The sequence below is a fragment of the Seriola aureovittata genome, chromosome 23 (genome assembly GCF_021018895.1).
Source record: "Seriola aureovittata isolate HTS-2021-v1 ecotype China chromosome 23, ASM2101889v1, whole genome shotgun sequence".
In the NCBI taxonomy this organism is placed as follows: domain Eukaryota; kingdom Metazoa; phylum Chordata; class Actinopteri; order Carangiformes; family Carangidae; genus Seriola; species Seriola aureovittata.
This window is the reverse complement of record NC_079386.1, coordinates 7,518,566-7,531,644: the sequence shown is the minus strand read 5'-3', so window position 1 is coordinate 7,531,644 and position 13,079 is coordinate 7,518,566. Positions and strand designations below refer to the sequence as shown.

General features: G+C 45.2%; 1 protein-coding gene across 9 annotated transcripts in view; it reads left to right on the top strand.

The window, feature by feature from the left end:
* LOC130164650 (nuclear factor 1 B-type-like) overlaps nt 1–13,079 on the top strand; it is a 78,357-nt gene that overhangs the window by 39,962 nt on the left and 25,316 nt on the right. For 7 of the 9 annotated variants that reach the window (XM_056369526.1, XM_056369520.1, XM_056369521.1 and 4 more), the window contains exon 3: nt 10,621–10,677. The exons of the other annotated variants lie outside the window; for them this stretch is intronic. In XM_056369526.1, the coding sequence (XP_056225501.1) occupies nt 10,621–10,677 (57 nt within the window). The remainder of the gene's footprint in view (nt 1–10,620; nt 10,678–13,079) is intronic. 9 annotated transcript variants of the gene reach the window in all.

The following is a 13,079-nucleotide window of genomic DNA, read 5'->3' as shown; positions in this document are numbered from 1 at the left end:
GGCTCATTAACAGGAAAGGAGGGGTTTTACTGGCCATGCGGCAGGCAGCCGGCTTTTAAACCACCAACAAGCTCCTCTCTTACATCTGAACAACTTACACCCTAAAGAGTTAAAACATCTTTCCCTCATTACTGCTCTATTGGAAGTCACAAGTTAAGAAAAGTGTGGGCATGTTAGAGCTAAGGCTCTTGAAGATTGTTCAACACTTTGCCAGAAGGTACTGTCCTCACCCATGTGGTACACAAGTAATATGTAATCCACATGTAGGACTGGGTATCAGTACAGTACTTGAGTTTCAGCACCTGTAAGAAACTTTAAATAGGAAATATTTGATCAAATAATAAGAAAGCAAGATCACAAATCTATCATTCAGTGCCAGTTTTTGGTACTCGACAGGTTTCAGTTCCCTGCTATGGACTGATTTAGGTACAGAAGGATTTATGTTTTATATCCAGCTCCAACCCCATAATGCATGTCTGAGTAACAGATCAGGAGAAATGATGATGCAGCAGCAGCACAGTAGCCTGGATAGTAAAGAAGAAAGCTACAAGACTGTGTTCTTTTGCACCTGCTGCTTTATTCCCTACTGCAGTTGTAATGGCAAAAATAAACTGGCTCGACATCTGTTGGCAATGTCAGTAGTCTGTTTTTATGCTTGTAATGACACATTAAACTCTGTGGTTGATTCTCCCCCCTTTCTCCACCCTATGTCCCGTTCCAGGGGAGCAGTGCCAGCAAAATCGTCTGAATGAGTGCACACTTTGTTTTCTTTGTCTGTTTTGGGCCAAGATCTGGTCTTAGATGTGGTGGCATTCTATGATCGGATAATTCCTTCCACGTCCCCAGTTTAAGGTGTGTGTGTGTGTGCGTGTGTGTTTGTGTGCGTTTTTTATTTTTTTATTTTTTTATTTTTTTTATACCGCTGCTCGCTTGGCAGAGCTCAGGGAGTGCAAACAGAGGCAATGGGTGGCAGGGATCCTCGGTGGCCTCTCGCCCAGCTGGAGGAGAGCCATTTTGCCCTGTGAGGGAGCACCCAGTCGCCCTGGCTTGGCCTGCTGCTCTCAGCCAGTGGGAACTCCTCTTGGCTGAGGCCTGACGCCGTCGTAAGCGCTGACAATCACTGACACATCACTGGCAGATGACTCACAGACACAGTATTACACACGGCCGAGTCAAAATTAAGTGGCTTCATCTCTGAAACTTTAATAAGAAAAGAAAAGGGAATAAAAATGATTTTCATCTGCAAATACTAAAACTGAAAAGTACTGACATCAATAAGAGTTTGCTTTTTTGCTTGTTCTTCTCTTATTTCCGCAAAATTTAAAATTATTTTCACATAAATCACTTTTAAATTCAAAGCAGTTTTACAGATTTACAAATTGATTTTCACTGGAATTTTTTGTTGAATACAATTGAATTCTTCTAGGCTGTTTGCTTCAGGGTATAAGCATGGCTGGTGTGAGATAAAGATGTAGGTAACTGTGCTCCCTTATCAGTGCAGACCAGAGCACCATCAAATACATTAATAAAGCAACATGTTGTGAACTGGTTCAGACGCACACTCCACCAGCTGCAAGTCAGAAATCTGGAAGCTTATTTCAGATGATTTTCAGAAAAGTACGTTTGAAAACCAAACAATATTTCTTAACTGGATATATATGCGTGTGTGCGTGTGTGCGTGTGTGCATGTGTGCGTGCATGTGTGCGTGCGTGTGTGTGTGCGTGCGTGCATGTGTGTGTGTGTTGAAGTTGAAAGGAAATTGGTGGCTAAAAGCAGTTAAGCCTCGCTAGTATCACAACCAGGCTGTCCCTGAACTATGATCTGTGGGCCAACTTGTCTCTCTTGGGAGAGTGGGGAATTTCCCAGACCCCTAAACACCCCCGCCATCTCTCATTCCCTCTGTCCCCCCTCCCTCTGGACCAGTCGAGACGTGCAGGTTTGAACCCTCTCTCTGTGTTTCTGGCCTCCCATGCCCATTGCCACTCAAGCAGCAGGGGTCCGGTGCATTTGTCTCATAATTATCCGACTGGATAGGGGGGTTCTGAAGATGAAAGAGGCGAATCACAGAGCTCCTCTGTCAAAGGTCTGTCTGCCTGACTGGGGGGTTTTGGATCTATCTCCCTTGTCCTCTCTCTTTCATGGCATCTACCGCCCTCCCCACCACCTCTACTCCATCACACACACACACAGTCTTACTTTTCCTCAAGAGCTGCCTCCACAGAGCATAATCGCCGACGGTGAACGCTCGTGCACAGCACCCCCCCCATACCAGCCACCCCGCTGGTTCATTCACAACTACAAAACTGCAGAAATACCCCCCACCCTCACATCCTGAAAGACTTCAGACTCTCTTCTTTTTTTTCTCCCCCTCACATGCTCCACCCACCAACCCATCGGCTAGCCGCCCGCCTCACCCGCTTGCCCCCCCCCCTCCATCCGCCTCCTCTTTTCTCCTCTCCACCCTCCCCACCACCACCTTTCTCCTTCTTCTCCTCTTAACTACTGGCTAGGAGTTAATGGACTGTTTTGGCTAGTCTCCAGACGGTGAGTGTCACCTCATTAGCCTATAGCGGCTCGCTCCCAGACTGCTCCTTGTGTGTGTGTGTGTGTGTGTGTGTGTGTGTGTGTGTGTGTGTGTGTGTGTGTGTGTGTGTGTAGGAGGAGGACTACAACGACGGAATGTCATTGGTTTGTCTCCCCCCAACCCTCCCACCACACACCCCTTACCCTCTCCCTCTCCCCTTCCCACCACTACAATGAATGAGAAAACACGCATGCATAATGAAATCTATAGTCTCGTCCTCACTCCACCCTCCCTTCCCTCCTTCCTCCACAGCCATGCATTAAAAAAAAACGCTCCTGCTTGGAAGTTTGCCACCGTGGAAAAAAAAAACAAAAAACAAAAAAAACAGCAGTGTCTTCGTACCAGAGAGATGTGGCCAACCTTCCACCCTCGTATGGACCTATTCTTTTTTAACCCCGTCTCGCCGAATGGCAGGGTGGCAACAGCGGGCGAATGTAAATGCCACCCGGTCCTGCCAGTCAATTACGCCACAACAAAGCTAATTGTTTGTTTGGTGCATACCAGAAAGATGCCGAGGTTGGCCATTGATGGGCCCATTGTTTCAACGCAGATGCAGTGTTCTTTTTTCTCACAGGCCAGACTTGACGCTGATTAAACTAGTGAATGATGAGCCCACACTTTTGGACAACCAGCTAATCCATGTGGTTTTTATAAGTGTAAACAATTTAAAGGCTTCATCTAAGAATTATTTTCATTATCAGTGAATCTGTTGATGCAGTTTTCCCGTTGATAAGATAATCATTTAGTCCATAAAATCTCAGAAAATAGTCAAAACAGTTTCCCAGAACACAAAGTGAAGCCTCCAGATTTTTTGTTTTGACTTACCAACAGTCGCAAATCCAAAGAGATGCACTTTACAATGATAAAGAAATGAGAAAAGTTTCAAATCGTCACTTTGGAGAAGCTGAAACCAGCAATAATAAATTGCTTAAATGATTAAGAAGATGATCAAAATTGATTTCCTTTCAATCCACTAGTTGGTTATTGATTGGCACAAGTTATTTTGATAATGATATAAAGGTATATCTTAACACTTAATGCAGTGGATGGTGCCAGGTGCCACAAAGGAGATGACAAGTTTGGGCTGAGAGGAAAGGATGAAAAGCGATACAGTAAAAGGCAAAGAAAAAAGGGAGTGTAATAAAAAAAGGCCACATTGTGAGAAAAGGACAAACAGAGAGTGGGAGGAGGTGGAAACATTAAGTGGGACGCAGTGTGCTGATTGGAGGCCAGCCTGGTCATTTTTCATGGGACAGATGAGCCACTTTGTCGTGTCGTGCAGCTTGCCTGCGCCTCGGTCGCTGGCTGCACCGCACATGTACAGCACAGATCAGCTCGCCGCGGGACGCCGGGTGTGTGCCCCTGTTTGTGCCCGAATGTATGTCAGTGTGTGTGAATTCATGTGTGTGCGTGTGCACATCTAGCAGGCCTGCACGAACACTGTTGAGTGTTTGTAGCTTCCGTGTTTGTATGCTCAGTATATGCATGTGATGTGTGCGTCTGTGTCGAGGTGGGTAAACTTTATTTCACAAATTAAAAGGTGGGGAAGTTGAATTTAGATGGCTTAACCCTCATCTGCATCTTTGGTTTTGTGGCTGTGTATCCCTTTGTGCTTGCCAGGTTCTTCCTTCTCCTCTCCCGGGCCGGTGTGGCTAATGATCCGTCAGGCCATTCAGTCCCTTGTTCAAGGCCCACTCGCCACTGAATGCGCTCCCTCCCCGTCCACACTGTTTGGTGACCTCAATGAGGAGCCTGTTGTCCTCCCGGCTCGGTTAAAATGCTCTCCTCTTTTCACTGCCGTGAGAGTTTACGGAGGAGAAGGCACAGAGACTCGGCGGAGAGAAAGAGGGCCCGCTCTTCACCGGCATTAGTATGCACTGATTAGAAACAAACACACACCGATGATCCATGCACGCGCACCCATACACATCGAGGTGGCAGCAGCACACGCACACAGAGAGATACAAGTGAGCTGGGTCACACACACACACACACACACACACACACACACACACACAGACACACACACACACACACACACACACACACACACACACACACTAACACACACACTGTATGGCTTGTCATTGTTCTTGTCTGGGCTGGGATCCCACTTGATTCCATAAGTCTCAAAACTCTGACAGTCCTACTGTGTGTGTGTGTGTGTGTGTGTGTGTGTGTGTGTGTGTGTGTGTGTGTGTGTGTGTGTGTGTGTGTGTGTGTGTGTGTGTGTGTGTGTGTGTCTGTGTCTGTGTGTGTGTGTGTGTGTGTGTGCGCGCGCGCGTGTGTGTCTGTCTGTGTGTGTGTCCCCTCCTGCTCTATTGAACAAGTCTGTGGTGTCTGTCTTGGAGAAAAGAAGCAAAATGTCATTGTTCTCGCAGACGTTTCAACTTTGCCCCTCTCACTTTTTCCCTGCCTTTCTTTATTTTTCGTGTGAGTGTGTGTGTCTGTGTGTCTGTGTGTGTGTGTGTGTGTAACTCATCCTACTGTACCTGCATTCCCCCGTCAGTGGCGGTCATTTGATAGGGTAGCTATCCGGATTACCAGGTGCTCCTTTAAGCCAATAAGAAATACTTGCCTTGTTCCAATTATGAGATAATCATTACAGTGTCACACAGTGTATGGGCACCGCTGGTGGAACATAGCCACAGTTTGTCAAAGGGAAAACAGTACTATCCATGTCTGTCTGTGTAGAGGTATCACTCATTATAAATCCAACAATAATGCATTGAAGAGGCTGTAAAACAAAAGCGTTGAAGTTCAACTCCCAGCCCGACCAAATACAGATAAAACAGTTAAACCAAGAAGTTTAGCTGCATTTCAGTTTTTGTTTTCTGCATAGTCAAAGCTCATCTTCCCTGTGAGACATTGCCACCCCAAGATGGCGTCCCATTTGGCTGCAGCGTTTTTCTTCCCTTCACCCTTGGCGTCAACATCACTCTCTTTTCGGCCAGGTCAGGTGCCAGCCCTTTGCCGACTGCAGCGCATGAGCCCGGGTGGGTGGGTGGGTGGGTCGAGGGGGGGCTGAGATGCCAGCATTTGGTGTGTGTGTGTGTGTGTGTGTGTGTGTGTGTGTGTGTGAGTGCGGGGAGGGGTCGGCAGTGGGGGGCATCGCCAGTTGGCAGGCTGGCACACAATGGCTGGCACGATAAGATCCTCCCTCTTCTGCGGGCAGATTTCCTCGCCCATATCTTTTGTTTGGCTTGTTTGGGTTGCGGCTCATCCTGATAAAGGCCACTTTGTTTAGACAACAAAGCGTGAGGGAGGGAGAGAAGAGAGAGATAGAGAGACAAAGAGGTAAAAAGAGAGAGAGAGAGCGGAGGGGGCATTAAAAAAAGGCAGCAAGGGGGGGGAGAGCGCCAACACAGATGGAAACATTAAAAGAAAGAAAAAGTGTTAAAAAAAGAAAAGAGGATATGGGTGAAAAAAAATCATTAAATTCCAAAAAAAGATAGTGTGCACTTTTCACTTGATAAGATGATATCGTCACAGATACACACTGAATAGTAGATATACACAGAGGCGGGTATGAAAAGATACAATAGAGGACGGATACTGTTGCAGGCACAGGGACAGCGATAGACAGATAGCGAGGAGAAGAAAGAAAGAGATTTGGAGAAGAGAGCAGGTTCTGCTGGCTGCTGGAAGCCAGCCCGAGTGGTGTGAGGTCATCGACAAAGCTGTGAATGATAGAAACCAGGAGCAGAGGAGGACACGGGACAAAGTACACACACATACATACACAAACACACACACACACACACACACACACACACACACATTACATACCGGCACATGTACAGTCATTTATGCATACTGTCAAGACTTGCATGACCCTGTGCTGCACACATACACACACACACACACACACACACACACACACACACACACATACACACATACACACACACACACACACACACAGAGTCATATTTGGGCTGTGCATTTTCAATGAAGGACAAACTGGAGTCTCCTGCAGCAGAACAGGAAAGAAAAGCAGGAGGACACTGAGCAGTAAGGCTGCGCGGCCACATCAAATATTTACTCAGGAGCAGCTGTATTGTCGAAACATTACGCATCGGAGCTGCTCCGTAATTAGGTCGATATTTTCTGCCCCTCTCCCTCTCTCTGTTTCCCTACTTCTCTGGGAGTCCACCCCTCTCCACCTCTCCTCCACACTCCCCTCCCCTTGCCTCCCCAGGCTGCTGAAATGCGTCTTGGCTCGGGACCCATGCCTCTGGCAGCCAGAGTGCTATACATGTGCACAGAACCCCGCTCGGCATAAAATGGCTGCCAGACAGGCTTCTCCTCCTGAAATGTCGACAGCGGTATGCATCTGCAGGGTGTGCGTGTCGCGCGTGCGCACTGTTTTTTTGTGGAGGATATCTGTACGTGTCTGCAAGTGTTTGCGGGCTAGGAACGTGCACCGCCGCTGTCAAAAAAAAAAAGAAAGTTTCCCAAACTGTGTGGCTAATTTAATCCACACTGCATGTGTGTATGTGTATGTGTATGTGTGTTCCGCAATTTAGTGGGAACAGTATGGGTATCATGCCAAAAAATGAGTGGGTGGGTTTGGGAGAGTGTGTGTGAGTGTTTAAGTGATTATAAAATCCAGGCGAGTAACACACATGGGCGTGGAGACGCCTCACGAGCACTGAGAAACTTTCTTCCCGAGCCAGATTTCTGTTGCCATTACCCCTAATTGCCCTAATCGTTACAGTGGTATGATAAGTATCCCACCGGACACGAAGGTGTAAGAACTCGTGGACACATCCAAAATACCCACAAGCCCCCTCTGCTGCTTTTTTTTTTTTACTTGCTTTTTTTGCTGAGTAACAGCGGATGACCTGATTCATATGTGGTACTGTTTTTTCACTTCCTTCATGAACCGGTTTGTTTATTTAAACAAGTGGCAGGGACGGACGGTGCCAAGAAATGTTGTTTTTGGAAAAGGGCCGTGTGTGTAGGTGCGTGTTTATGTGTGTGTGTATGTGTGTGTGTAAGAGAGAGAGTGTGTGTGTGGTGTCTGGCTCTGTGATCAAGCCCTGCCAAGCTTCCAGGGCAAAGCCCAGCCTCCTCGACCACAACTGTTTATTTACAGGTTACACTAGTGTTTATTTGAAGATTATCAGATTGACCAGGCTTCTGCACAGGACACCTTTCAGATACAGATACCAGGACTCAGATCCCACTTCTTAACTTTATTTCAGGCACTTTCTGAGGTGCCTTTTTAAAAATAAAATTCACTGTCAATTTATCTCTGATTGAATCCAACTTTCTGTAATGCAGAATTATCTTTTTTTTTACTTGCCCATAATTTATAAAATAGGTTTTATTTGAATACCTGTTGTGATAGAAAACAGACTAGATTTGAAATAAAGTCTAAAATAGATAAAAAGAGCAAACTCACAGCCTGACAAATGTGCACGCAACGTGCTAAATAATAAAATCACACTGGAAGAAGAAGCATGAAGCAGCCCTTCTTGGGTCAAAGGTAAAATGTAATGCAATAGGGGAGGTGTTTCCAGGTCCGGGGCAGGCCTGGCAGATGCGCCATATGCTTGCATCCCACCTTGAGTCATCCAGGTGGTCTCTCCTGGTGCTGCAGTGGGGCCTCATGCTGGAAGATGCTTCCTGGGATCTCTAATTGCCACGACCATCTGCTCTTTTTGTCATGGTTGCCTGTTCAGCCCTCGCCGAAGAAGAAGAAGAAAAAAAAAGAAAATGAAAAACTCTGATCTGATGTGAACGTACCGGCGCACGGATCCCACCTCCACCTCCTCGCCCTTTTTCTCCCATCATCACCTTTTTCAGCGTCTACCTCCTCTCCGCTCTCCTGTGCCTCTTACCCCCCCACCCTCCCCCCACTCCTGCCCATTTCTTTCCCTCTCAGCAGTTCTCGGGGAGCGAACGTGGAGTTGGCAGTCACAACTAGACTGATGGATGACTCTGAAAATGGCATGGGGGCGGGAGAAGACAGGAAGACAAGGCCACTGAGCTCCCTGCAATCACTTTATGGACATGTGCTGTGCCAAATCCACACAAACCTCTGCTCACCCACAAAAGCTGCTTTACAGACTGTGTGCATGCATATGTATGTGTGTGTGTGTGTGGTGTGTGTGTGTGTCGGGGGCAACTAAAGGGACTCGCCGCTTATTGGTGCAAGGCAAGGGAAAGTATTTCGCTGAGGCCAGACGATGACGTGAACATGTTCAAGAGTGTACAACTTGCAATGTAACACAGATGTTAGTATTGAAATGATTAACAGAAACTTAATCTTCAATTTTGGTAATTGATTAGCATTTTAAGTGATTTAACAAGGACAAATGCCAATCGCTGCCTTGTTCCAGCTTCTCAAATTCAAAGAATTGCAGCTCTTCTCTGTTTTATATCATTGTAAATAGAATATCTTTTGTGTTTTGGACCGCACATCAGACAAAATAAGCAATTTGAAGACATCACTTTGGGCTCTGGGAAATTGAGACAGGCAATTTGTAGACGAAGAAACAGACAGAAATAAACATGTTCAAACTGTTCTGTGTGTACAGAGATCCCCTAAAACCTGAAGGACTACCCGACAAGTCAGGCTTAAGCTTTTACTTTTTTAGGAAGCTGAGCTGAGATAATATTGTAAGACCATGACTTGTACATTTCTTGTACGTTTTTAGGGCTAAGCACTCAGAAAAGAGGGGATTTTTTTTCTCCTTAACGTATGGTCCTGTTCCCTCCCTACTTTGTCATTGTTGAGCTTCGGCCAAGAACATTCTGTTTTTGCAGTGCTGTTTAATAGTCAAATTTAGGAGAGGGGGAACAAGAGTGAGAGGGAGAGAGACATAGAAAGAGAACAAGAAAAGGATAAATCTTTCAACTTTTTTTCTTCTTTCTCTCCCACCCCCCTCTCTTTCCTTCTCTCCATTGCCTCTGTAACACAGCTCATGAGAGCCGTGGCAGGAAAAGGGGTGTTGTTGCAAGGCGAGGGTATCTGAGTTCACTGTTTCGAGCTTCTTGTCTCGGCTCTCTCGTGTTAAAGGCGTAGATGATAATCTCCCTGCTGGTTCTCATTGAGCCCTCTCTGCTCAGGGCATGTGTAGGCTCGGGCCAGTTTGAGTCATTATGGGGGGTCCACTCAGACCCCGCCGTTCGCTGTTAGACATGGCATCAATTCAGCGCCACTCCGTGCATGGGTGTGAGGCCTCGCTACAGTAGGTTGAGCCAGTTGTTTTTATTTGAAAAACACCATCACTCTTTGCGCGGATTGAAATCTGACATTGAGTTATAGTCTTAATTTTGATGTTTCACAACTTTTCGTGTTGCGTGGTGTAAAAGATAAAAGGCTTTTCATGGCTGTCGGTGATTGACCGGAGCAGGAGCTACTGAGGAATGATAGATTCCCCTCCCAGAGAGGCTTTGAGGTAAAAGACGTCAGTCCGGGCCATCTCATACCACAGCCTGTGCACCGTTGCCGGTGGAAAGAATTCCACTCATGTTTCCTTGTATTTTCCCGCCCCTCCTGTCCTCACTCCACATTTTGTTCTGTGCTCGTACCTTGCACAGCAGGACTGAACACATTCTCTATCCCCCAACACTCCCTCAGCCCCTTTGAAAAATTACCCAGAGGTCTTCTGGTAAAAAATTTTAGGCTATCCTGTGTCAGACACAGAGCTTTTTTTCCCCTTTGCCCTCCCATTAATGATAATGCTGTTGAAACAAAACTGTTCTTGTTTAATGTACAGTAGGTATGCTCTCCGTGACTGGTAGATAAGGAAAAACATTTAGGCACCCAGGAAGGAAATATCTTGAGTCCTGAACTGCACTTTATGCGTGTTGACAGGAGTTATTTCTTTATTTCAAGATGCCTGGGGAGTGAATAAATGCTAGTAAATACAGTAAGACTTCTGATTTACTTTTTTACTGTAAGTTACCATACTGGTATCTTTGCTGGAAGTAATCAATGCTGACAAGAAAATCGTGCTTTAGTGGGAAGGTATATTTTTGTGCTATACTAACCTCCCCCCTCCTCTCTGTGTGTTTGCAGACTCGCAGCAGTCAGGAAGTCCCAGTAACAATGAGCCAGGCAAGAACCCTCTTCCAGGTATGCACAGTACCAGTCATCCTCCCTCCTCCCTTCTGTCATTGCTCTATTGTTCCTCTGCACTCGCCTACTGTACAGTAACCTATGTGCTACATAGCTTACCTCATTTAAATAGTGTTGATCTGCTGTGACTTGCGTAATAGTAAAGGCTTGTCAGCCTAGGCGTAGTCCACATGCAGCACTGTCAAGTGTAAAAGCTGCTATTTTGAAACATTGGACATTGGCTGTCCAGTTTATGTTAACACTTCAGTTATTAAACTAAATTATCTAAACCGGTGTAAAATTAAGACATCCACTAGCTGAGGCCACAGTTTTTAACTTTGCATGGACTGAGGAGGAATAAAGTTTGATTGGATCGTTAAATTTCAGTTGTCATCACCCCAGTGGCAACATCAAACACTGTAAAATTAAAATAAAAAAAAAAAAAGACACGCAAGATCGTGAAAGTGTTACAGCAGATTGGCTGGTAGTGGAGTGCATCAAGGTGAGCCAGCAAAGCCGAGCTGAGGAGAATATTCTCTGACAGCGCTGTTGTTCCCCTGGACTGACTTGCACTGTGTCGTCACAATGTTGGTATGAAAATAGTTTGAGAAGTATAATTAGTTTTCTACCTCAAGAGCAGGTTCTGCTGATATGAGTGCCAAGGAAAACATGCTAGCGAGCCAATGACTCAGACCTGGGAGGCCTTCGGCAGTGGCACAGTTCCCCCTCAAAAGCCGTTGGCTCACTGGAGGCATTAGACGTTGTAGGTGCCAGTCAAGCTGCCTATCTTCCTGGCACGGCCCGAGTGTCCTTGGCATGGCTTCAAAGCCGAGCCGGAGTCATTTGGGTGTCAATAACTTGTCTGGCTGTTTTATTTGACTGACAGCCTGTGATTAGTGTTGCTGAGTCCTGGGCAGGTCACACAGAATGCACCGAATGCTTCGGCACCACAAGAAACATACGGTATTGCCATCGTTTGTTGAGTCTAAAAATAGTTTTCTGAAAACAGGAGAAAAAAAATCTGGCTATGCTGAAACAACCTCATCTTCCTTCCAAGCAATTCATGATTCCAAGTGAGTCTCAAAACTGTTTACTTACACTGGACAGAGTGAAGCAATCGCACATTTTCAGAATATCAAAACTACAGTGAATGTCTCAGTAAAGTGAATATTTCTTCCTGTGATACTGTATCTTTCTATAGGGCTGGATACCTTTCAAAAATGTTCAATACTGGTACCGTTTCCAATACCATTCCATTTTATTTTCCAGCTCCTTATCCACGCATTTTTACACACAGCAGTTTCATAACATAAAAATTATAAACCTGTTTATCACAATGTGGTTTAACTTAACTTTGTTTTTTGTTTTAAGTCTGCTGCAGCTCTTTAGTTTTATGTTTCAGCACCTTGGCATTTTTCCACTCAAAGCAATTTTACCACATAAATAATAAACCTATTTACTTCGGACTGAAGTTGTCAAGAAATGAAAATGTATGTCCTTTTTGCATGTACTATTGGCATCAAGCCTGATAACATGGAGCCACACTTTGGATCTGTCAGATATATTTACACCTACTTTGCAACGCACACTGTAGTCAAGCCTCTCAAAATACCACGCACACACACACACACACACACACACACACACACACACACACACACACACAAGCAAGCCCTTTGTCTCGGCATAATGTATATTTTCCCTGCATGCCTCTACGACGTGTTTGTGTAATGTTACATTAGACAGCCAGTCACCCCTTTGGTACGAGATTGCTTATTGGCTCTTCCTTAGATATTGAAATTGGTAACGAATGACAAGGCATTTTTCAACACTGGATAGTAGAAATTCAGTTGATGCCATAAAAGTTTAGAATTTGACCTAGCCCTATCTCAGCATACCAGTGTCAATATTGACAGATATTAAGTTTTATGTGTGTGTTTGATCGACGAGGCAGAGCCTTGCAGTTCAGCGCTTGTGTTGTACTAACAGTTGCAGTTTGACTCACAATGTGCATGTCACGTCCTCCTCACACACACCTGTCATGTCACTCTTGTCCTGCGCTGCACGTAATGGTTTAATGGCATTAGTTTAAAGCGCAGTAAATGAAGTGTCCACAGAAAAGGAAATCATGACGAAAAGATCAAATAAGGTTTTGGTTCTGCGTCTCATGGTGTTTACTAAAAAACATGAAGGTTAAAAATAAAAATAGCGTTCAGTAAAATAAAAGACAGATTGAAGGAGAACATGAAAACAAGTCATTAGAGGTTTGTGTATGTTTCAGACTGAAAGGGGGCTCTGTCACTTTCAATTTTACTGCTGAAGATAAATGTTTTATTGTTTTTTCTCTTAGCGTGCACAAACACATTTAGTGATGGAAAATTAACAAATACAACCCGTCCATGTTGAATCAATATTTTTGA